Source organism: Euleptes europaea, chromosome 4, assembly GCF_029931775.1.
Source record: "Euleptes europaea isolate rEulEur1 chromosome 4, rEulEur1.hap1, whole genome shotgun sequence".
NCBI classification, from domain to species: domain Eukaryota; kingdom Metazoa; phylum Chordata; class Lepidosauria; order Squamata; family Sphaerodactylidae; genus Euleptes; species Euleptes europaea.
The window spans coordinates 93590348-93615735 of record NC_079315.1 but is presented as its reverse complement, the minus strand read 5'-3'; the positions used below and the strand labels follow the sequence as shown (position 1 = coordinate 93615735).

Genomic DNA, 25388 nt, shown 5'->3' with positions numbered 1-25388 from the left:
CATTCATCTCATTAATAATGGTTCCATATAAAGGAGGGTGAGTGTTAGAAATGTGTGAACCTCAGAAGGTTCAACGTTTAGTATTGTTCAGATAAGCACCCAAATATTAAATGCTCCATTTTCAGAAATGCTCAATATGAAGCGGTGCAGCATGTTATCAATTCATACATGCTGAAGGAATTGTGAAATCTTATTTTAAACTCCAACTATGTATTATGTTCACATCTTATTTTCCTAAATATTGGGTGCTTATCTGAACCTTACCAAATCTCTGAACTCTCACCTACCAAGTGTGAGACATTACCTTTCCTTTCAGAACCAAAACTCAACTAACCACTGTCCAAGCTGCCAACTAGTATTTCCAGCATTGCAGACAACTATTCCTTAAACCTGATTCTCAAAGGAATCAAAACTGGTCAAAATTAACAAGGCTCTGCTCCAGACCCTCGTGCATGCACATATTATGTCCCCAGACTCTGTTTGCACTTTTAAAGAGAGGTAAGACAGAAACAAGAGTGCAGGTGAACAATATGGAGTTGGAAAACAGAAAATGAACAGAAAGACCATGAGGCAACAGAAATAAAACTCAACATGTGTCACTCAACCAATCCCTTAAATTGAAACACAACTCAGAAATTAAATGGATAGCTATTTAGAAGAGGAAAAAAAAACTCTTCCAAAATAGCTCCTTTGTTCAGGGGCAAGGTTGGGGAGAGATTCAGAAACTTGGTATCAGAATACCACTGTACATCTCCTATATTCCTTCACCTTGCTTTGCTCCGCGAGAGTGGAAGCATGCGCTAATTAACTAAGCATGCATTGGCTTGGACAGGAGAGTAGCACCTCACTCTGTTATAGTCTATACCATGCTTCAATATACACAACTTAGAGAGCTACGAAAGAGCATATTCAGATCTCAAAATCAGTAACCACAACTCTATAGTTACACAGAAATGAGATGGTGGTATGGAACAAGACTATGATCACTGGTCAGGCATGGGCAGTAAGAAGCAAATAATAGTAAGCAGTTCTCAAGTCCCTAGTCAAGGAGCGAATGGAACAACATTAGATACTTAGTGTCAGCCTGACTGAGCTGAAGTTGGCTCTGCTCAGAGCAACTTTGAACTGTACCAGGTCAAGAGGAAAGGGCAGCTACGGTAAGGGATGCATTATTTGTGTGTGCAAGGAGGAATCAACGTGAGGAAATCAAATGCTGAAAACAGACCTCCAGAATTCAAGAGCATATATCTGATGACTGTTGCCAAAGGATGGGTGAGAGTGGCGTACTTGCTGAGACCATGTTATGGAAAAATTTAGACAGAAAGACTGAAAAAGTAAGAGATGGGTTTTATCTTAGGTTCTCTAGACTGGGGCAAAGGACCCTCCTGGCATGTTTGCTTACAGTGTGATGAATAACTGAATAGTGACAGGGTGGAGGGCAGACCACCATTCCTCTTTGAAAAACATGCAGTGCATAGTTACTTCAGTCTAAGGTCACTGGTTTAAATTGGTTTAGACTAGAATAACTGCGTAGCACTGCAGTGCATATGACATGTTTCTTTTCAAGAGGCAATGCACTGAACAACAGTCACTATTAGGAAAGCTTTCCATGCTTGTAAGCTAAACTGATCAGCAGCAAATTTAAATCCATTATCTCTGGACTATGGGGAATAATTGTTCTCTTAGTTACAACCAACATAGAGTTGAAGACTCCTATCAAACCCCACTCTGATCTTTATAATTGCCTGAGATTAACATATAACTTTCCCTTATAATACAGTCCTTTACTGTATAATCCTGAAGTATTTATTGCTTTCTAATGAGATGTCGATTCACATTATGTTAAAGTGTATACTCAACATAATATAGAAATTTGTGCCAACCAATTATACTTGTATTAATATCATAATATGTCTTGGGTTTTATGCTTTAGTTAAAGGAATTCCAAATGGCATTTCTTTTGCCGAAAGCCCAGTTCCTGCCCTTAGGGACTGGGAACTATTTTTGCCATTACCATTACTATTTCAATAGAGACACAAAGTCTCTGTGGGGCAGAAGCCAGGCTAGGTTTCTTATGCAGTCTGACCAACAGACGGGGCAGTAAAGGAAGCCTAAAGCCTATCTGTCCTTGCGTTGCTTCTGAAAGCAAGATGCTCTCTATTGCACAACTGCAATGCACCAACCAGGAGAATTAGAAAGGATCTGAAGGACTGGGAGTGGCAGCAGCAGCAATTCAAAGAAGACTGGCATTTGGGGACACCTGGGGCTTGGTACCTGCCAACCTACAGCCTTATTTACCCAGGTTTAGAGTATGAACGGTGACCAGCACCTTAGAAGAATAGGGACTGGAGTGATGCAAGATGCGAAAATGGATAGGTGCTTCCCATGGGTCCACATCTGATGGCTTGGGGAGGAAGACCTGTGCATGCCACCTGAAGTGGGAGTGTAGCACTTAGGCAATGTCGACAAAGAAGGATGAAGAGGCAAAAAAAGCAGGTATACACACATTAAAGTTTTTCGGATTAATTTTGTATCCAGATTTGGGAGGACATCTTTTCATTATCCTGACTTTTTAAAGATTTTTTATTCAAGTTTTTTTTAGGGATCCAGTTCTCCTCCACACCCCACCCCAGAGAAGCCTGGTCTATCCATAGGAAATAACTGTCCATTAAAATTTAAAGGGAGAATGACCTACCCCCACCAAACAGCTTTTTCTTTGTCCCTCTTGATTCCTAGTAGATGAAACTCAAAACACTCCCAACATTCCAGGAGATAAATTTTCACTATTCCCGTAATTTGGGGATGTTTGGGGTTATTTTGGATATCCCTGAGCCAACCTGAAACACCTAATTTCTGGTTTATTTTCAGCGTGGGTATATCGGAGTACACAACCCTTCCAAAGGGCACAGAGGAACATATTTGTCTCCCCTTCCCTTACCTTCATTTAAATGAACAAAACAGGCAATTCTTTCTTTTTGTTCACATTGCTCCCTTTTAGTATATATGGACTTAGTTGGAGGCCTATTGGTCAACAATGCCAATACTATTTATTCCCCCAAGCAATGGGGGATAGTCTTCTTCCATTTGGAGCAACTGGAAGGAGGGGGTTCAGCATATTCACAAGATTTTCAGAGGGACAGTAGTTAGACATAGTTTTTATATGCACCAGATTCCACGATAAGGCAAGGCTTATGGGAGATAATGGAGTACCCCCTTCAATAACCTAACATATTGTAGTTTATTGGGCCCATTTGGGTAATTTGCCTTTTAGCCAAGCAAAGTGTTATGCCTACTAAAATGCCACACAAAAGAAAGGGAAGCTAGCCAAGTAGCCAATCCCTAAGGTTGCCAGGTCCCTCTTCACCACCTGCGGGAGGTTTTTGGGGTGGAGCCTGAGGAGGGCAGGGTTTTTTAGAGGAGAGGGACTTCAATGCCATAGAGTCCAATTGCCAAAGCGGCCATTTTCTCCAGGTGTAGTGATCTCTATCGGCTGGAGATCACTTGTAATAGCAGGAGATCTCTAGCTAGTACCTGGAGGTTGGCAACCCTACCAATCCCCAAGAGGCTGAGCTGTGGAGACGGATCCAGACTATGGGCTTTTCCAGCTAAGACTATGGGCTTTTCCAGCTAAGCTAGGTCTAAGAGAAATATTTTGTGTTATCCAACAAGCTGGCCAAGCTAGGGCAAAGTTCCAGAGATGACCAAGCTGGGACAGCACAGGATATATTGCTGGCTAAATTAGCATCTTCAGCAGCTGCAGATTCAAGTATGCTACAGGGTGAGTCAAGTAATTAGGCAGGCTGGCCTAGTTCTATGGATTTTGGGGCTGTGATGGTAATAGGAAGGGGACACACTGAACTAGGCAGGGTTTTCCCCCTCCCCCTCCTAACATTATGCATGCTCAGCCAAAGGCCCCATGGGCAGGTGTGGCAAGGCCATTGGCCACACACAGGGTTACCTTTTCCAGATTCTTAGTGGAAGCAATTAGGATGGGAGACAGAGAGAAAGAGAAGGGGGAATAAAAAAAACAGCTAGAAAGGCGTAGGTCCTTCTGATCTTTCAGTAGCTGTAGTTGCTATTGCAGCCATGGAAAACCCTTTCATTTGCATGAGGACAACCAATATAAGCTCTGCCTTACAATGGCCCCCACCCACTTTCTAGAAAGCTTGGGAGGCACTGGGGGAAGCACTGGAAGTATGGGCACCACGATGGGGAATGCGGATGTAGATAAATGTCCCTTTTATTCTGGGAAGCAGAAGTTAAGGAAATGTCTAAAGTTGAACCCAAAGTTTCAGAAATTAATATGCAGGCAGGTGGACAAATTGGTCCAGATGCTTAGCAATCTATACCATTTATTTGGGTACAATTCTTCAGGTGCTGCAATTATGGGGTTGACCATCACTAAACATCAAGATATTATTCACAGGGTGTTGCTCAATCCACAGGGCCCATGTGGCTCCAACACAAATGAAATGTTTAGGAACCCGACAGTGTTGGATCATGTCTTACCTTGGGACAAAGAACACCAGTAACTACGGACTCAATGTATGGGCCCAGCACAGCCAGTATTGGAGATGTATTTTGAGAACAAGCATTTACTAGCATGTCAGGGAACTGAGCCCCATCCGGGTACTACAGGCAGTGAGTTCAGCCCCACCTCATCTGCTGGAATTTTAACTGGGAGGCATTGCTCACACAAGTCCTGCACATTCAGGCATGGGTGTTGCCTTTTTGAAGCCCCCCATTCTGCTTCCTTTCATAACAGAGTTAGAGGGAAGGCCTGGTGAGGATTATCAAGAATAGTGGAGCTGAGGCTGGGAAAGGAATCCAGCCCAGTTAATCTAATCCCTTTACTATCAGTTTTGGAATGCTAACGCAAAACAGAGACTGTGAGGTATCTTGCTGAGAAATTCATGTTTGGTTTTAATTAAATCCAAATTAAGATAATTAAAATGTTGGTGGGAAATTCTTCAGAACTCTGTCCTCTGTTTAAGTTTAAGAGTGTTTACCATGAGTTGGTAGCTAGTTGCACAAAGGTCAGGTATGGTAGAGCACTGTTGTTGATGGAAGTTCAGCTGGAAATAGCTAAGTTTATCTGAACCTTTGTTTTTCTAAGAGAAACCAGAGGAGGCAGGGATAGGTGGTAGTGCTGCACAGAAGACATGATGTCCCACTTTGCTCTGTGCTAGATCTCAATAAGTCTTTAGATGTGTATGGAGCAGTGTCTCCTTTTCCATCACCAGAATGGATGGCTATTCAATGATTTTCAGTGTCGGGCAATCATTCTCTTTGCCATTTTAAGGGCTACTAGATAGATTGTTTATTTACGGCCCTTGGCCAGATGAAACAAAATACATGGACTAAAATAGTCTTACAGACAAAGGTTTACAGTCCGAGTCTTAAATCACATTAAAAAAATAACATCCAAGTTACATTTGGACTAAGAGGCTACTCTAAGAGGCCGTTTGGACTAAGAGGCTACTCTATGGCAACGAATTTTCATTGCTGCCGTACAAAATTTTGCTACCTGAGAGGTGATTAAAGGATTATCTCCTTGAGGAGGTTTTCGATCTTTTCTCTTTCCCTGTCAGGTCCCATTCTCAATATGAGGGGCTCAATAAACTTAGAACAAGGTATTGTGTAAAAGTTACAATTCAGGAGAACATGTTCAGTGGTTTTTAAATCCCCGGATTTACAGGGGCAGAGTCTCTCCACCCTGGGTATCTTCTTAAATTTCCCCTCTAACATAGCAGAGGGTATGGCTGCGCACCTAGCCAAGGTAAAAGCACTCCTATATTTGTTTATCTCTAAGTAACGGAGATAGGCTGCCGGTGCAAGGATACATTTGGAGTGTGGGGGGGTAAGGGCTACTATGCAATTTGCTCTACTCACCCAGGTGCAGCAGGAGCTTGGCACACATTCTTTTAAAACAGGAACAGCCACCACAGCCACAGGCCTGGCTTTTTAAACCTAAGAGATTCAATTGGTAGGCCAATGATGGTCTCTAGCTTATAAAAGTTACATGAGGTGGTAAACCTCAGAATTTTTTATTTGCATTGCGGTTGATCCTGTTTATTTTATTGCAAGTACATGGGTGAAGCAAGCCCCAGTAAGGGTGATTGTTTGTGCTTGCTCTATAATATTTTGGTCCAAAAGAGAGTGTGCTGCTTCAGCATAGGGAAGAAGCTGGGCCTAGGAGAATTTGCTTGAATAAAACAAGGAAACAATGAATGAAGTGGATCCAACTGCTGCCTTCTTTTGGCCATCGTCTAAAAAAGGCTTGCACCTATACGTACTTGTTCTAAACCTGGGTAAGAATGACCTTGGGCACAAAGCTTTGATATTGTGATGAAGCCTGAGAAAAACTCCAAGCTTGCAAAAAACAAACCCTGAAATCTATAAAAATAAAAATTGAGGGTTAAAAATTTCTAAAACAATAGAAGCAGTGTCTTTTAAGAAATGGATGCTCTTTCAATGGCTATTATTGGGGTTGCTATGCAACCACCACAATACTGCCAGTCTTCAAGCCTTGGTTTCTGTCATTAAGTGAAGGGGAAGGGACAGGGCACTTTCCAATCCATCCCTGCTCCCCTTATTTTTGCTCTGGAGGAGAGGGCTCATCAGGGCCAGCAGCAACAACTAGGCAGCTTACTACCATGCACTTTGCACAACTCACCCAGGTGCTGCAGTGACTACCAGATGACTTGACCCCACAACTTGCAAGACTTGGCAGGGCCCAGCAATGGCCACCACATGACTCGCTTGAACTACTTGCTACCGCACAACTTTTGCAGCTTGGACAAAGGGAGAGGAAGAAGCTACTGGGGTAGAGAAACCCAGCATGTTGTAGTGAGCATCAGACTAAGATCTAAGTGATCCAGGTTCAACTCCCCACTCAACCACAGAAGCTTGCTGGGTGACCTTGAATCTGAACTTAATCTACTTCATAGGGTTTGTTGTGGGGATAAAGGAGAGGAGAACTGGTACAAACAGAGCAAGGGTACTCCTTGTATTTACAGTGATTTTAATTGAAGTAGGCATATACCGTACATTATTTGAAGCTAAGAACAAAATATGGCTTGTATGCATGTGAACCTTGAAAAGGGCAATAATAGTAAAACAGAGTACTAATGTCTAGGATCTATTACCAAATCAGCACTATAAGAAGGGAAATTTAGAAATAACAAAATGTACTATAGAAAGTCTACCATCTGGGTGGAGTATTCAGTTCTAAAAACACTGCAGATTTTAACATAAATATGTGCATTTGAAACAGACCAAAACAAATTATTTATTCTCAACCACAAAATTTCAAAGCTGAATTCACAAATAAATTCCAAACCAAGAATAAGTAGTGAAAAAGTATGTATGAAAAACTGTCTCAATTTTGTACTGTTCTGTGTACAAGTACTGTGTAGGTATAGGAGTAGCAGTGCTGCCAACCAAATAGTTCTGAAGGAGTGGGGATAAAGGATAAAGATAAACTAAAAATAACATAATGTGAGGCAACTATATTCGTAATGCATGAATGCCTGAAAACACAGAAAAATATTCTGCAATAATCAATATTCAGATTAACTGTAAACTGTCCTACTAATACTGTACTAGTATCTATATAGCAATGGACACAAAAAGTGTCTATAAATGATTAAGAATTTATGCATGCCTACGATAATCTGGGGAAAATGTAGCAATAGATACAACCAGAGCAACTTCTATGATTGTAGCAGGCCCTCTCCCCATACCTGCAGTGCAGTTGTATTTCCTGGATCAATTTTTCTACAAGATTACCAAAATTTCTCTACCAAACCACAGGATGGAGTGGTTGATGTGGAGGAAAAAATAACTGCATGAACTAGTCACGAGATTCTGAACTTGTGAATGTGTTCATAATGATGGGTAGCCATATAAGTCTGTCTGCAGCAGTAGAAAAGAGCAGACGTCCAGAAGCATCTTAAAGACTAACAAAAAATAAAGACTAAAGAAGACTGAAGAAGTGAGCTGTGACTCACTAAAGCTCATACTCTGCCAGAACTTTTGTTAGTCTTGAAAGTGCTACTGGACTCTTGCTCTTTTCTACCGCTTATAATGAAATAATTCTACTGTTCAAAATGAAATAATTCATATGCCTACACTGAAAGTGCCCTGACCTGGATGTCCAGGTTAGTCCTATCTCGTCAGCTCTTGGAAGCTAGAACAGGGTCAGCCCTGGTTAGGACTTAGATGGGAGACCACCAAGGAAGTCAATGGAGGACTATCTCTGTTTGTCTCTTGCCTTGGAAACCGTACAATATCTCCATAAGTCAGCTGCAGCTTGATGGCACTTTCCACCACTACTATACATTGAACGTGTGTGTGTGTGTGTGTGTGTGTGTGTGTGTGTGTGTGTGTGTGTGTACAAAAAGAAACAAGAATGGGGAGGGGACAGAGAAAAAAAGAAAGAAAGGATGGTAACTTATAAATACAATTCACAGTGGGTAGCCGTGTTAGTCTGTTTGCAGTAGTCAAAAAGGGCAAGAGTCCAGTAGCACCTTAGAGACTAAAAAAATATTTTCTGGTAGGGTATGAACTTTCTGGTAGGGTATGAAAGCTCATACCTTACCAGAAAATATTTTTGTTAGTCTCTAAGGTGCTACTGGACTCTTGCCCTTTTTGACTATTATAAATACAATTTATGGAGTAACTTTTCCTAAAAACAAATGTAGATAAAATTTCCAAAAGAAAATTAAAAAACCCAAATAGAAGTGATAACAAGAGATCATTCGCTGACTATTACTTTTTAAACATTCTAATAAAAATGAAAAACATTATATATAAGAGGACCTCAATTGCCAATCTACCTTGAGTTCTAGTTTTCCTGTGAATTAATCTACTGCAAGATACAATCAAGATCAGTAGATATGGCCAAATCTTAGCTCCTTTAATACAAAGGATGGTGGGATTGAAATCTTTGCTGCAAGGATGGCTCTTTAATAAAACGATCTAAGCAGCCTGTGTCATACACTAGATTTTGGGGGGCGGCAACCTCAGATTCTGCCCAATGGCCCACATGTCCAACTGCTGCCTGTGTCTGGGAGCTTAAGGGGATAATCCATTTTACCTCTCCTTATTCCCACACCTCTTTAAAAGCAGCCTCATGAGACTTCAGTCACTATTTCTGGCGGCCTGTTGTAATTGTGAGAGGTATCAAAGAGGTAAGAAGGGTTATGTTCTTGGGATCCGGGATGGTAGCAGCAGCAGTGGGGTGCAGACACAGAGGGCAACAGAAGCACGGCAGATGCCATCATGGTCACTGCACTATGTATAATCTTGTCTTCTCTATCTATGCCTGACATCATTAACTAAGTTGGGACTAGATCTGGCCACAAGGGCAATGGTCCACCCCACTTTCAAGTGACAGCAATGAGCACCCTACTTTTACCAGTTTCCTTCCCGTATACCAAGAACTCCACCAACACAGCACGCATGCCAAACCTTCTCCCTAGGAAGTCCCTGCTCTTCCCCAAAGATTTCCCTTTGCTGTAAGTAAACAAATGATTGGCAACACTGCTGTGTTGTGCTTACTTACTGCATGGGTGCTGTGTTGTGCTTACTTACTGCATGGGTGCTGTGTTGTGCTTACTTACTGCATGGGTGCTTACCAATCATTTAAGCATTCCTGTTTCTCCCTACTTGTAATAAAGTGGTATCTAGTGACTCTCCCTCTATTTCTTCTCCCTGCTTTCCAGGAATAAGTTCATTTCAGCATGGAGCAATACATTATAAAAAAAACAACTGCAGGATAGGCAGCTTTTATTTAAAACGTTGAGCCAGATTTTACCTGTGGACTACCAGTTGCCTATGCACAATTTAGACTGTATTTCTTGGGCATCTAATCCCTGAATGAAGATAATGGAAATTTTATGTTCTTTTTGCCTGTTTTGTGAAGGCAGCAGTTAGACAGTGTTAGGAGTCAGGTCAATTAATATTATTAAATTTTAAATTATTACAACTACATTTGCATAGACATTATTACAATAGCTTCTGAGGATTTTTTAATTTGGCATGTACACACATAACACAACAAAACTGAAAAAAAACTCATGAATTTATGGATATTAAACAAGGATAATAAAAGGTTTGTCTAATTCTTGCTCAGAATATGTATGTTTTTGAAAAGTGAATATTCAAACACTTGTCAAATTAAGAAATTTGCATTGGTATGACCAAACGTCATGGCATAAAACACAGAAATCCTACACAAGAATCATTCTGGCCATGGTTTCACAGTATACATGATGCTTACATGCATGAAGAATGGTCTCACATAATCATACATGTGGCATTCATGGAAATTCCAACAAAGATTAATGTGCAGGAAATGCAACATGTATGAAGCAGACCCATACGCTTTCAAAAGAACATTCCTAGATAATAGAAGTTAAATTCCAGACAAGGTATACTGTTCTCCACTTTTGACCCCTAAGTTCTCCAACTGTAAGCCAGGTGCTTCTTGTTGGGTGTATGATACAAGCTTACATACAAGGCAGGAGGAGTGCTACCAATCCGGAAGCAATTAGCTGCTCCTGCAGCTTCTATTCAAAGTAGAGTTCTGATACTGGTAAGCATAATGCAGAGTAAGAAAGTAGATGTGAGGTAGCAAACCCTAAGTAAACAGCACATGAAGAAAGGAACTTCTGTAGCCACCCACCATGAGTTCTAAGTGAGACCTCTTCTCCACCTACTGGATAGGGGCACTGTTGCTAAAAGAATCTCTATCTTTTCCACTGTACTCCACAGATCTATTATGCAGCCATGAAATATATCTGTACCCTCACCTGATTAACAGATGCTTGGAGTTGTTTTAGGGAGGGTGGACAGCAAAAGCTTGAGAAAGATAGCTTTAACATCAAAGAGTTATTTTCTCCAGGTGCTGATTCTGTTCAATTCTTTCTCTGTAGTATAAAACCACAGCCAAAAAGACAAAAAATTTTTGTCTTTCACTGTAGTATAAAACCACAACCACAGTGCTGCTCAAGATCACAAGGAACTGTAGGTTGGCAGGAGTGGCTCAGAAGCCCTTGACCAACTAGCAGGAACAGCTGTGCTTGGGTAAAACATCTGTTCATTGCCCAGACCATACACTGAATATTACTACAAAACACCAACCACACAGTATTGAATATGAAAATTTAAAAAGAGACTAATGAAAGGTATGATTCATAAGCTCAATAACAATCTGCACATCACTAAGGCTATATTCAGATGTCATGGACAAACTACAGTGACAAGGCCGATACTGACAACTTTCTGGTTTGACGGAAACTGCGGTTTGTTTTGACATCAAAATAGTTGGTTATTTCCTGCCCACATATCACAACAAATGGCGGTTTCTTTAAAACCAGGAAGTCTTCAATCCAGGCTCCACCCAGAAGGGGAGGATGGGGGAGGGACTGTGTAAGGACTCCTTCTTGTCACATACAATCCTGAGATTAATTCACAGTGGGTAGCCGTGTTAGTCTGTCTGCAGTAGTAGAAAAGGGCAAGAGCCCAGTAGAACCTTAAAGACTAACAAAAATATTTTCTGGTAGGGTATGAGCTTTCGTGAGCCACAGCTCACTTCTTCAGATCAGTTCTGAAGAAGTGAGCTGTGGCTCATGAAAGCTCATACCCTACCAGAAAATATTTTTGTTAGTCTTTAAGGTGCTACTGGACTCTTGCCCTTTTCTAATCCTGAGATTGTTTGTGACCTCTGAGTACAGTCTAAGTGTCCAGTGCACATTTAAACATAGCATCCCTCAAATGTGAGTTGTTTACATCACGAAATTAGATGTCTGCAAACCCTCTGATTCTGAATGCACAATAAAAATAGGATGACTATCTATAGGGAAAAGAAAAAAGAAGAGCATGAAAACAAGTGGATTGGATATAACGGGGGGGGGGGAGGACAGAAGAAAGTGAGGAATAGAAGCTTAAATAGAAATAATAAAGGCCTTTGCTGAGACATCAAGAGTGAGAGACCCAACCAGTCAGACAGCCAACCACACATAACTTTTAAATCCACTGCTATATGAACTGCCAAGAGTCATAATACTGTCCCAAGAATAATATTGTATTTGTCACCCTGGGGATAGTGAAAATGAATTCCCTTTGTACTGTATCTCTAACAGAAGTGATTAGTGCAAGTGATTAGGTAAATTATTTAAAAAGGTTTTTTTAGGCTTGGCCAAACATTTTAATTTATTTTTTTATTTTAAAGTATATAAAATAATATGTAACTTGGCACCAAAGATCTGCAAATGTACTTTTAATACAATTTTTATACTCAGCTGATGACTGACACTGTAGAATCAATGTAACTGATGTTTTAGTCTACAAAACACTATCAAAGCTCTAAACTACATGGCATTAAATTATTTTGAATTCATGGTATTAATGTGTGTATGTGTGTGAAGTGCCGCCAAGTCACTTCCGACTCATGGCGACCCTATGAATGAAAGTCCTCCAAAATGTCCTCTCTTTGACAGCCTTGCTCAGATCTTGCAAATTGAGGGCTGTGGCTTCCTTTATTGAATCAATCCATCTCTTGTTGGGTCTTCCTCTTTTCCTGCTGCCCTCAACTTTTCCTAGCATGATTGTCTTTTCCAGTGACTCTTGTCGTCTCATGACGTGACCAAAATACGACAGCCTCAGTTTAGTCATTTTAGCTTCTAGGGTCAGTTCAGGCTTGATTTGATCTATAACCCACTGATTTGTTTTTTTGGCAGTCCACGGAATCCGTAACACTCTCCTCCAACACCACATTTCAAAGGAATCTATTTTCTTCCTATCAGCTTTCTTCACTGTCCAGCTTTCACACCCATACATAGTGATAGGGAATACGATGGCATGAATTAATCTAGTCTTGGTGGCCAGTGACACATCCTTACACTTCAAAATATTTTCTAGCTCCTTCATGGCTGCCCTTCCCAGTCTCAATCTCCTTCTAATTAATTTATTATTAATAAATAGCAACAATAAATGATCTTAAACAGGAAGGAAAACACCTGTTAATTCTCCTGTGTGACTGATTATCATTATTAATAATCAGTACCCGTAAATATGAAATAAAAATCATCACAATGTCACTAAAACATGAGCTTAGTGAAGAAAATAGAAGGAGGTATCACAGTATTAGCACTTAAAAGTTTAATATCTTATGAGCCTTGTCTACCATGCAGTAGCAACACTTGCAGGACAAACATAGGCAAATGACTTTTGCATATTTGCAAACATTTGCAGGACAAATATATACAAATGACTCAAGCAAAAGATGCAGCATAAGTACTTCTCATTCCTCATTTAAACCAGTATTATAGTGCAAATTACTAATAGAAAACTACTCATTTTATTGCATCCAATTAAATATACAGATCACTAAGGAGGATACTTAGCATAAAGATTATGACTTCTTACCCCATATTTACACTGACGGGATGTTGCTCCATACTGAAAACGACACTGTTCATCAGCATCATACACCTGACCTGGGGCCACACCAGGATAAAGAAAGTCACGCTTGGGAGGCTCATTGTCAAGGCAAGTACCACGACCTGAACTGTTCAATATAAAGGATCAAAAGAATCAGTAACATTATTAAGGTCATCACAGCTGAAATACTAGGTTTGTATCCGAAACATAATGTTGCAAATCAATATAATGTAAAATACTCATGGGAAATGTGGAATTAGGAAGAAATTAAAAGATCATAAATATTTTTCTTTGACTAGAGTACTATTTTATAACATAAAACACTCTAAGAATATATCTTACATACACGAGACTGGTTATATTATTCTTGTAACTTTTCTAATTGAAAATATCACCCCTAACACAGAATAACTACAAAAAGGCAGTAAATAAATCCTAGCTTATCCTTTAATCCTATCCTATAAACAACAAGACACAATAAAGTCCTTCTTGGCACACCAAAGTAGTTGTACTGTTGTTTGGATCCCAGCCATTCACTGCACTTAGAATTTTAACATTAATAGGGTTTGGTACTGTAGAATCATTATTTCAACTACTATATATTCTTTAATTTTGTTCAGGTTTAAAACCATGTGGTTGGTTACCAAAATGTCCTTTTTCTAGTTGTAGCAGAGAGGAAGCTGCTTCTTCAAGTTTGTGAGTGAGTCCGAGGGTAATTCTAATGTAACAACAAGCCAAAATTTACACGATGTGAATGATTTCTGTGCTCACTTGCCCTCGTCACATATACACTGTTGACTGAAATCATTCTTTGTTTTAGGACAAACCATGGCTGGATATTACAGCAAAAACCATGGTTTGTGCTTCTCTTCCAAACTAGAATTGCAAAGCATGAAGCAGGTTTGTAATCCTGGTTTGGCAGGGCAAGTTCAAACCATAGTTTGACCGTTTGAATGTAATGTCAAACTACAGTCTGTGGTGAATCAGAAACTATTGACACTGCAAGGAGAGGAAACATTGGAGCACAAGGATCACTCATGTAGGCATGATTTGACACTATATATGAACTACACCATAGCTAAGTTTGAATTTAATTAGCTATTCACCTAGGCTCAAGTCTCACGAGCAGCCCAATCCTGAAGGGGGGCGGTTTCATGGTGGCTGGGAGCAGCATAGCTGCACCTCCTCCTCTGAGGCTTCCCAACTGCCGCAGAGGGGAAAAGAGGCCTCAAAAAATAAAAAATAATTTAAAAGGGAGGAAATCCCCCATTGCTGACAACGGGGCTGCGCCACTGAAAAAGGTGGCACAGCCCCGCCACCACTCAAGGGGGCATTCCCAGGGCGAAAGGGCTGTAGAAGCTGCTAAAGCTCCTAAAGGCAGCTCCACCTCTGGGAATGCCCCTTCCCCACACTGGCATGGCTGCGCTGATGGTGGTGCCGGCTCCAGAGGAGTTTCAGCTCCCACCTTTAGGAATGGGCTCAAAGAACACTGATTAGCTTAAATCCTAGGCTTTCACCTTAACTGGAGTTTGAACTAGGTTTTAAGTGTATTCAGAACAAGTTGTAAAGCCCTACAGGAGGAAAACAGATGTTAGTCTAGAGTATTTACAAGAAAAATAAAATAGGAAAGCATTAGTAGAATGTTTGGACTAACAAACACATTCATAATTTTTTTTTAAAGTTCCTTGGTTAGGATTTTTGTACATGCTAACAGTATTTAAGTTTTATATAGTTTCAGTGTGCATAAAACAGGACAGATGCTTTTTTACTTTTATTCATATAGGCATGTTAGGACTTTTAAAAGAATTCTTATACAACCATTAAATTTTTTTGTCACCATTCCCTCAATTTTTGCATTGCATACCCCTCCCTAAAATATTTTCCACATACTTTGCCAAAAGAAATAATATCAAGTGAACATTCTACAACTGTTATTATAGATGTCAGGTGTTACATGTGGTAAGTTTAAAAACTGTGCACAATGTCAGTACATATATTTCATCATTTTTGCAAACATCTATACAAACTTCCTAATGAAACAATAAATTCCTGCAGGAAAATAATTAATTACTGAGATACTGAAAATTAACCACCTGCATATTTGCATAATTTTTGTCTAAGCTACTCAAGCAGTTTAGTACAGGGGTGTCAAACATAAGGACCACGGGCTGGAACCAGCCCCTTGAGAGCTCTTATCCGGCCTGAAAGCCAGTTGAAGCAACCACACCCCCACCCACACTAGATCTGGGCTGGTGAGATATGGCCTAGCCCAACCAAGTGACATTTATATCATATCCAGCCCTCATAACAATTGAGCTCGATACCCCTCGAGTGGTACATGTGCATTTAAAGGATACTTAGGGTCAAACAACACATGATGTGGGCGATCTATAAGGCTCTCCCACAGATTTTAAAAATGTTTAAAGTTTTCTTCATCAAAAATGTATCAAATTAAAATTATTTATTTGCTTCATTTATATCCCACCTTTCTCCCCAGTGGGGAATCAAGTGTTTACTTGGAAGTGTTTACTTCCTTCTCCATTTTATCCTAACAACAACCCTGTGAGAGAGAGTGACTGGCCCAAGGTCATCCAGAAAGGTTCCGTGGCAGAGTAGGGATTTGAACCTGGGTCTCCCAGATCCTAGTAAGACACTCTTGACCATCACACCACACTGGCTCTATATTATGCATAGTAATATAATACAATGCTACAATAAAATATTATATACACAACCAATGCTGCAAAACTTACAGTAAAGAAATAACAGCACAAGTCCACCAAGTATATAGAAGATCCTAAATAACAATCGCTTAGATGTATATGCATAAAACATCTTTAAAGCTGTTAATTTACACTGTGAATTCTAGGAAGATGTTTTATGCATATACATCTCCTTTCTAGTGGCTACAGTTTGAACCGAGGAAGCTAAGTGAAACGACTGAATACTGGGGTGTCGTCTTCGGCTTGTGACCTTCATCTTCAATTCTATCTCCAATTTCCAATTAGGATAGTTTCGACCAGTGTTTTTCATGCACACTGGATTTGAATTAGACTGATTATATACATGAAGAACTCATGGAGTATTCTATGTGGTTTTGAATGGCTTCTGTAATGTTATCCTTAGTAGTATTTTTTATAGAGCTGTGCACTGATATTTTGGGATTGCATTACAGAATTGTTATTTAGGATCTTCTATATACTTGGTGGCCTCACGGTGCTGTTATTTCTTTACAATAAAATATTATAGCAATAAAATATTACAGCAATGGAAAAAGATATGGCTTCCCATTGTCCAAAAATGTATTATTCCAAAATTTATTTGTCATATTTCCTAGTCTATTTTTTTTACAGTACATTACTTTTGAGCCATTCTGAAACTGGGGGGATATCTGATTTTCACCATGAGGTGCTATATCAACTTTTGTCACTGAGGAGATTGATGATTAAATCTCAGTCCATTTTCTCAGCAAACCTAAAACATTTTTAGAATACCAGTTTAGGGTTTTGAGGTATTCAATTGCCAGTCATATCATTCATGACAGAAAGAATATTGTTAATCAGAGAGAAGGTCAAAAACATATGCTTGAAATCAGTTATGTTTTCCTTATAGTGCTAACATGCATCTAGAGAGTTGATATATAGCAAAATCCATGGGGGGAGGGGGGCTGAAAGCACTGAGGAGGTGGTGTGATCCTTATGCCAGAGTAAGGGGCATTTACAATGGTGCTGGGGGCACTTATGCCGGCTCCAGGGAGTGTTGCGGTAGCACCATGCATGGGCGACGACACAGCAGCGCACCTCGGTGCACCTCTGCCATAGGGGCTTGCCTGGGGGGCAGGGCTAGTGTTAGTGAGCTCCCTGAGCCCTTTTGGCACAAGAACGCTAACATTTGCCAGCGCGAACTTACGCCAGCGAAAACATACATGCAGCCCATTGAGCTACATTCAGCGGTTCCACATGATTGGGGGAACATCCCTGTTGGGTGGCAGGCTGCAGTGCAGCAAGCCGCCTAGGAGGCAGCTCATCCCCGGTCGTGGTAAAGCTACCCCCCTCCCTGATTGCACTGACAGGCTTCAATCATAAAATGTTTTCCTGGGAGTGAGCCCTGCAGAATAAAATGGGACTTGTTCTGAGTATACCTGCTTAAACTAGCTCTCTATGCAACTTAGTCTATATTAACCACCAACAGTGGATTGATTTTTTCTTTAAATTCTCCTTAACGACATTTTTGGGGGAGGAAATGTGCCATATCTACATCCAATCTCTTTTGGAGCGGAATATTCATTTTCCCATTAAAAAACGAATTCAGGGCTATCTCCAGATCTGGAAGATCCAATAACAGGTATGTATTACACCAATTTTATTGGTGGAAATGATCAGTTTTTCAAAATCTGTTTTTGTTCACACTTTCTTATCATAGAAAAGTTAATAAAATGTGTCTTATTTAGAGAAATTGAAACATGGGGCGACTAATATTGTCAGTTATATAATCAAATAAAATTAACACGTTAAAATCAAAGAAAAGTTCTAAAATTAGAGTCCCATATTCTTACAGATTGAGATCTCCCAGCATTTCCTAAGCCTTATAGACTTTGTCACAGTCCCTGATCCAGGCCTTTCTGTTGATTTAGTATTTTATACCACTACCAATAACAGGTCCCTCAAGCTGGAGAATTGCACACCCCCTCACGACCCACATCCTTTACGTATTTTATACAAGGTCCACTGTCAACTTTAAGTGTGTGACATGAAGTGAATTTGTTTTATTTAGTGTGTCTGCTTTGACACATATAAAGGATTCCTTAATCCTCAAATAGAGAGCATCAATTCTTTGGTTACCTAGTTTGTTCTTGGTTGAAAATTTTCTCCCCTTCCCCCCTTTTTCTCCTCCTCTCCCTTTTTGTTCATTTTGTTCATTTTCACATTTTATGCCAATGTCAGTTATCAACATAAAAACAAAAAAAAAAAGCCTCCTCCTCTGAAGAATCTCACGGAGTTTTCAAACCCAACAATAGCACATTTGAAGATATTCTCATTTGAGATTCAACCTAAAAAGTCTAACACAAAATATTTGAAAAGAAACACCATTTCTAGGCATTTACACTGGAACACCTAGCAGCCATAGCTTAAAACCACATGAAGAGTGACATAACTATGGAATGCCCTGAATAGCTGCCAAACCCCAAATAATGCTTTCTACAAGATTATGACTAGAAAAATGAACCCTTTCCAAACTATAAAACATCTAAAAAAGAGATCAATCATGAGCTAAAAACAGCCTATTAAAAATTCAAACAAACATTCCAATAGTCATAGTGAAGCCTCAGCTCTTTTCAGGTGATAGTTTTTGTTTTGTTTTTAGGAAATGGCAGGAAAATCTATCAATTCATCTAACTATTCTTTGGAAATCTGCAGGATCACTGCTGGGTTTGTGATTGTTCCATGCATGTACAGAGCACCATTTCTGTATATTAATATATCCATATGTGGATATATATGCAGTTGCCTAATTCCTATAAACAGCATGAAACAATTGGGTTCAGATCCCACCTCTGACATGGATTCACTGGGTGGTCTTATAATAATTACTGTCTTAGCCTCAGCTGTCAGTATCAGTAAACTGGAAAAAAGGAGTGAACTACATCATAGGGTTGCCATGAAGATTAACACAATAAATATTGTTAAAACGGTTAGTATTAATCTACTAACCGTTTTAACAATATTTATTGTGTTAATCTTCATGACAACCCTATGATGTAGTTCATTCCTTTTTTTGATTGGCTGATTAGTAAATTAAAAGTACAATATAAATCATAGACACCACTAGTAGTAATACTACTAATAATGGAATGAAGCAGATGATAAGAGAAAGCAGAAGAATGTATTTTCCAATTTTAAAAAATCAAAAGCTCTGATGTAGCCAAGGTAGAAAGAATCTCAATACCAAGTGATATACAACCTTCCAAACCAAAATAGTCCCCCAAAATTCAGTCTGCCTACTGATGAAACACGTCACAGCGGAGAACTATGAAAATTATTTATAAATTATCAAAGCTGCTAGGAGACAAATTGATCAATTGCAGAACATATTTACAGTAAATATTAAATTTGATTACACTATGGTTTCTCCCATATCACTGCAAAATCATGCTGCAAATATCAGAGTATCTGACAAAGGGAGCGTTGGCTCTCAAAAACATATGCCACAAAAATCTTGTTGGTCTCTAAGGTGCTGCTGGACTAGAATGTAGAGGCAAACATCAGGCTGTCACCTATATTCTCCGACCCTAATGCTTATTTTATCTTTCAAGAAACATATTTGTACATTTACTATATTTAAAGCATTTATTCCTTCCTTTACAGGACATCAGGTTCAAGTTGAGGCTTCTGCAAATAGAAGAAGTTCATAGAAGCAGTAGTTATTTTCTTCCTTTTCCAAACAATTCCCACCACTTCCTACAAGCAGCTGCTCAGGTATTGGGGGACCATCCAGAACAGTATGTCACCTGGTACAGGAGCTAAAGCAAGAAAAGGTAATGAGCCAAAACTGTATTCCCCTTCTATTTGTGGAAGCCTTAGATCTATATCATAAGCCCCCAAGGGCAGCCTAGGCAAAATACTTAATAAAGGTAACAATCTACTCAGAAGTAAATCAATATTATTCCATTGGCCTTACTCCCAAAAAAGTGTCCTTAGAATTACAGCCATTGTCACTTAAATCAAAACATTAACAAAGTAACTGAACAAAACAGCAAATAAGTTATAAATAAAAGCCATCAGAAATTAATATCAGTGAAATCTTGGACAAATAAAGTCTTCAGTTGATGCCTAAAATATAGTAAGTAGCAGAGATGTATGAAAAATCTGCCTGAGTATTTCATCATCTGATAGACAATATAGATGGGTTTGCACTAGAGGATGTATTACTGGCTCTGCAGTTCTGTGTATTTTATTCAGGACCAGTCAAAGTTTCCAAACACATCCCATAGGCAATCCCACATACAACACAATACAATAATCCAGTACAGATGTTACCAAGACATGGGTAATTGTGGCAAGATCACGTTTTGTCAGCAAATGTCACATATTGCATAAGAACAAGTTAATGAAAGGTGCTTTATACCAACCACACCATTTGGTCATCCATCTGCAAGGCAGGATCTAACACCCTAAACTATGACCCTTTTTTCAGGGAAAAGGCAATCCCATTCAAAACAAGCTGGATAACATTCACTGATAACTTTACTGCTTACCAAAAATGCATCTGTCTTGCCTGTACTGAATTTTAGTTTATTAGCTCTCATCCGACCCATTACTGAATTGATGCAACTATTCAGAATGTTCACTGCCTCACCTGAATTTAATGGAAATCTGAAACTGAGGTGGATGGAATCAGCATGCCAATAGCACCTCACTTCAAATACCTAGACAACTTCCTCTAGCAGTTTCATGTAGATGTTATATAGAGCCAAGATGGAACCCTGTGCATAAATGCCCAGGGTAGAACAAACATTTTGCAGCACCATCTTCTGAAAACAAACCTGCCAGACAGGAACAGAATCACTATTCCTCAGCTCCCATTTCAGACAGGCCACCCAGAAAGACCCCGTGATCAAATGCCATCAAGCAATACTGTCACACAATTACTGTGTTATGACAAAAAGAGAACAATATTCTTATTTCAACAAAATGCAGTGCAATGCAAAAAACAAACCCCAGACATTACTCATCATACTTCTGAGAAAGCCACTCAGTAAACAAACACACATACATACCAGCTTCCATACCTTTCTTAATGAAGACTGCACATGTAAAAGAGGGCTGAGTAGAAAGATCTTCAACTGTGGGATGCAATTTATGTAGCAACATGGACAGAACAGCTTTGACAGAACCTGATTGAGATTGGACCACTGAAACAAGGCATCCCCCTCCCTTCCCCACTTCTGTTGCTCCAAAAGCTGACTAGCTCTGTTAGATCCAGCAGTGTTAATCATCCATTTGGCAGTGAAGCTCCTCGTATGCAGTAGTATACACACAACCCACTGCTACACGCAAGGTACTCTGCTTGAATGATGCACTTTCTTTATCATTATATATTAACCCTAACAGGCATAATGGAGGGTAAAATTTTGCAAGAATCTCTCTTCAGAAACTACTTACTCTAAAAAACTGGTGATATAATCCCTGCTGCAGGCTGACCATGAGAAGGGGTTGGTGTTTGCTGTAATGTGAGCTGCCATAAGTTTTGCTGCTTCGTAACCTTTGGTCCCACAAGAATTTCCAATTCCATCATGGTTCATACCAAAACTGTCCAAAAGAATAGGTGGAATGGAGTCCATTATTTTAATAGAGAATAAACAATTATAACATTATATATCTTACATATAGATTTTAGCACTGAAAAACAAACAGGAATTAAACCAAGGTAAACAATCAATTCAATCTAAAAGTTATTAGTGCAATTGTTTAGGCTTGAGGTATACTTGAATACAGTACTGTTATTTAGATCTTTTGGGCTTAGATTTAAATTCAGTTGATCTTGAGTATTTTGCTAAACTTGGCAAGCCTCAAAATATTTTCATAAAGGGCTCAGAGAATGAAGCGGTATGACATTAAATGTATTAAGAACCTAGGCAATATTCACTGTTATGAAGATAATTACTTAAGTGTTAGCTATCTCAACTCTCTGTGTGAAATTCACATACTACTTACTGCATTTAAGCACTGCAACAGCAAATGAATATCTTCCTCTAACCATAGGCAACAGATACTCCATGAACACAGCCATTAGTCATGCATAAGCTTTCCTGAGTGAGAGCTCACTTCGTCAGATGCACCTCTAGATTGCCCATTCATTGCACCTAAAGTTATTCCTGGAGTTCAAACAACAGAGAAGGTGGGCAGGGAAGTAACAAGGGGTTACAAGAAGTTACAAGTTTTACCAGCTGAACTTCCAGTAACTGCTTTGGATGGACACTACGCAGCTGATGAAGTGAGCTCTAACTCATGAAGGTTTTGCTGGAATACATTTTGTTGGCCTTTAAAGTGCTGCTGGACTCCTGTTTAAGTTTTTTTTTACCACAGACTAATATGGCTACTCTTCTGGAGTCATTACTCATGAGGCTCTAACCATTTCTGCTTGACTTGTCTACTGCCATTCAGATTTGTTATTAAAACCACTTGCTCAGTTCAGATATCATACCAAATCCTAGCTTGCACTAACCGTACTTTAGAATACAAGCCCTGCTCTAAATGGACAAAAACTGACCGTTGTTTAAAACTGTTTGCCTAGTTTAGTTTTATATTCTCTTATGAATCTACAGTTTCACTCTCATGTACACATAACACAGTATGACCTGGAAATGCAATTCAAATGATTATTCCTGGTCCGTCCAATTTCAACCATTATTTGTCAATTCAGACATCACAACAAACCATACTTAGAGACACAGAAAGCTGGCTTAAATCATGTCAAACCATTGTTCATCTATCCCAGTATTCTCTACTCTGCCTGGCAGCAGCTACGTCTCATAGAATAGACTTCTGGGCCGTGCCACCTCAGGTGACAACTAACAAAGCCATTAACTATATGACTCTTGATGAGTACCAACACTCTGTAATTCTGTAAGTAAATTAACTTCAATAAGACTCAGAAGGATGAAATTCTGCTTAGGATTGTACTGACACACGCCCTCTCTTGTTGAACACACGTCCCCAAACACATGTCCCCCAAAATGTTTGCTCCCTCTTGTTTTCCTGGCTGATTTGCCCCTCTCGCATGAATGTTTTTAATAACCACTGATAGCCTCTGGCATGCAATGGAGATGCCCTGAAGCTGGTGCGAACCCTACTCTAGAGTTCTAAAGAAGTATCGCTGCAATATAACTACTGCAAGTTGCTGAATGCTTCTCATATACTCATGGCCTTGAAGCCTTTGATTATGTTATCTTCCTTATTCATTAAAAACAGGACCTTTTCCTCACTTTTGTGGCACAGCTGCATCCCATTCCGCTCAGACAATGCAAGACACGGTCAAGCCACATGGGAAGAATCTGTTTGAGGTTCCGGGGTGCCTCTACACCATGTTGTTTTAAGAGATGTGACACCAACAAGGGAAACAGATGGAATCTACACATCATAGAATTTATCATTTGTATTTGCAGTGTGGAAAGGAGTTCCAATGCAGTAGTTTCCAAGTGAGGTAATGAGAAAAGTGATGCCTTCTCTGAACTGATAGTCTAAGTGCTTATTCCTGAGCCTGGGAGCCAATTGGGCTCAGGAGGTGGTGTGACCCTGCTGCTAGGTTAAGTGCCTCTTATTCCATGATAAGAGGCACATATGTTGGTGTCGAGGGCAGTTCCATCGGCGCCTGGGCGCTGCGGAGCTGCACACCGCTCCCCCAGCGGCACAATCTCTCTGGGACCTAAATCCCGGAAGAGACACGTGGTGCTGGCGTGGGGGGGAGGCGTTCCTGGGGCAGAGTTGACATTAGTCAGCTTCCACCTCCAGGCCGGGAACGCCCCCTCCAGCAACAGCGTTGCTGCGCCAGGTTTTTCCTGGCGCAGCCTTGCTGTTCTCAATGGGCAAAAATACCCATTTTTTATTTTAAAACTTTTAAAAGGCTTTTTTTTTAAGACTTTCAGCAGCCAGGGAACCTCTTTGGAGGTGCAGTGGCAGTGCCTCAGCTACGCCGTCCCCGGCAGCTGAAAGGCTCAGGAATGACCTAACAGCACTAATGGTTGCTTTACCACTGACTGTAGCACAACTGGATCGTTACTGAGAAAATATTTCCTCACGAAAATTTACAGAGTAACAGTGCAATTCTGTGCAGAGTAACAGTGCAATTCTGACTGCAATGTGTTTAGACTGGAATATACAAAGGATTGTACTGTAAAATTGCTAAAAAAAATAAAGAAACAGAAAATATTTGCCTCCAGAGAAGCTTCAAATTGCATCTGAAGCTTCAAATTGCATCTTCCCTTAGATAAAGCTGTGGACAAAAACAATGCTACAAAACCACTAAATAGCAGGGATAAATTACTCATTAAATGACTAGCGTATTTATTTCTGCAGTGCAAAAATAGAAGAATGTAGACACAAAAACTAGATCGGCAGAAGAGAAGAACATTACGTAAAAATATATGCTTAAAAGAGTCCCTATGACAGAGGCTTTTACTTTAGAAAAACATGCATGAATGATTTTAAATCTTTGATTACTGTGCTGATCCAACAGAATAAAAAAATCATAAATACCTTTGGGCTAGAGGATATCAATAATCGGAAGGCGGTATGGTATAGCTTGATCTCATCAGATCTCAGAAGCTAAGCATGGTCAGTACTTGGAAGGAAGGCTCTGCAGAGGAAGGCAATGAGAAACCATCTCTGCTTCTTACTTGCCTTGAAAGCCCCTTGGTGTCGCCATAAATCAGCAAAGTTCAAGCACTTCAGTTTGGATTCTATGCAGAAAGAGCTCATGGAAGCCAATCTCCCCGATCCCCTTGCATGCTCCCAAATTCCTCTGCTGGGGGTTGGGGGACCCTTAAGAATAAAATGCCCCATGATGGGTGCAACATTATGGAGGAGAAATTGAGCAAAATGACTTTCCTCTCTTTCTGCTGGAAGAGAAATTATAGCCACATAGGTGTGTTTGCACAAGAGGAACTGGTGTAATTTAGCTAGGTTCCTCCTCCTGACTGACTTCCTCCTTGCTGCAGTGCATTTATGAAGGTCCCACAATCCTCAGCATAAGGTTTCAGGGAACCATACAGGGATGATAAAGAAAAGACAAAGAAAAATATGACTCTGCAAGTGCATTTTTGTTGGGTGATGTTGCTGTTTTTAATCCTTTTTTATTTGGCAGATGTTTGATTAAATGCTGCTCACATTAACAATTTCAGATATGCAGATAACACCATATTACTGGCGGAAAATAGTGAA

At 39.9% G+C, this 25388-nt stretch overlaps 1 protein-coding gene across 2 annotated transcripts in view; it reads right to left on the bottom strand.

The window, feature by feature from the left end:
• ADAMTS6 (ADAM metallopeptidase with thrombospondin type 1 motif 6) overlaps window positions 1–25388 on the bottom strand; it is a 131786-nt gene that overhangs the window by 50105 nt on the left and 56293 nt on the right. For both annotated transcript variants that reach the window (XM_056848778.1, XM_056848779.1), the window contains exons 9-10: window positions 21612–21758; window positions 13435–13576 (exon numbers count right to left, since the gene is read on the bottom strand). In XM_056848778.1, the coding sequence (XP_056704756.1) occupies window positions 13435–13576; window positions 21612–21758 (289 nt within the window). The remainder of the gene's footprint in view (window positions 1–13434; window positions 13577–21611; window positions 21759–25388) is intronic.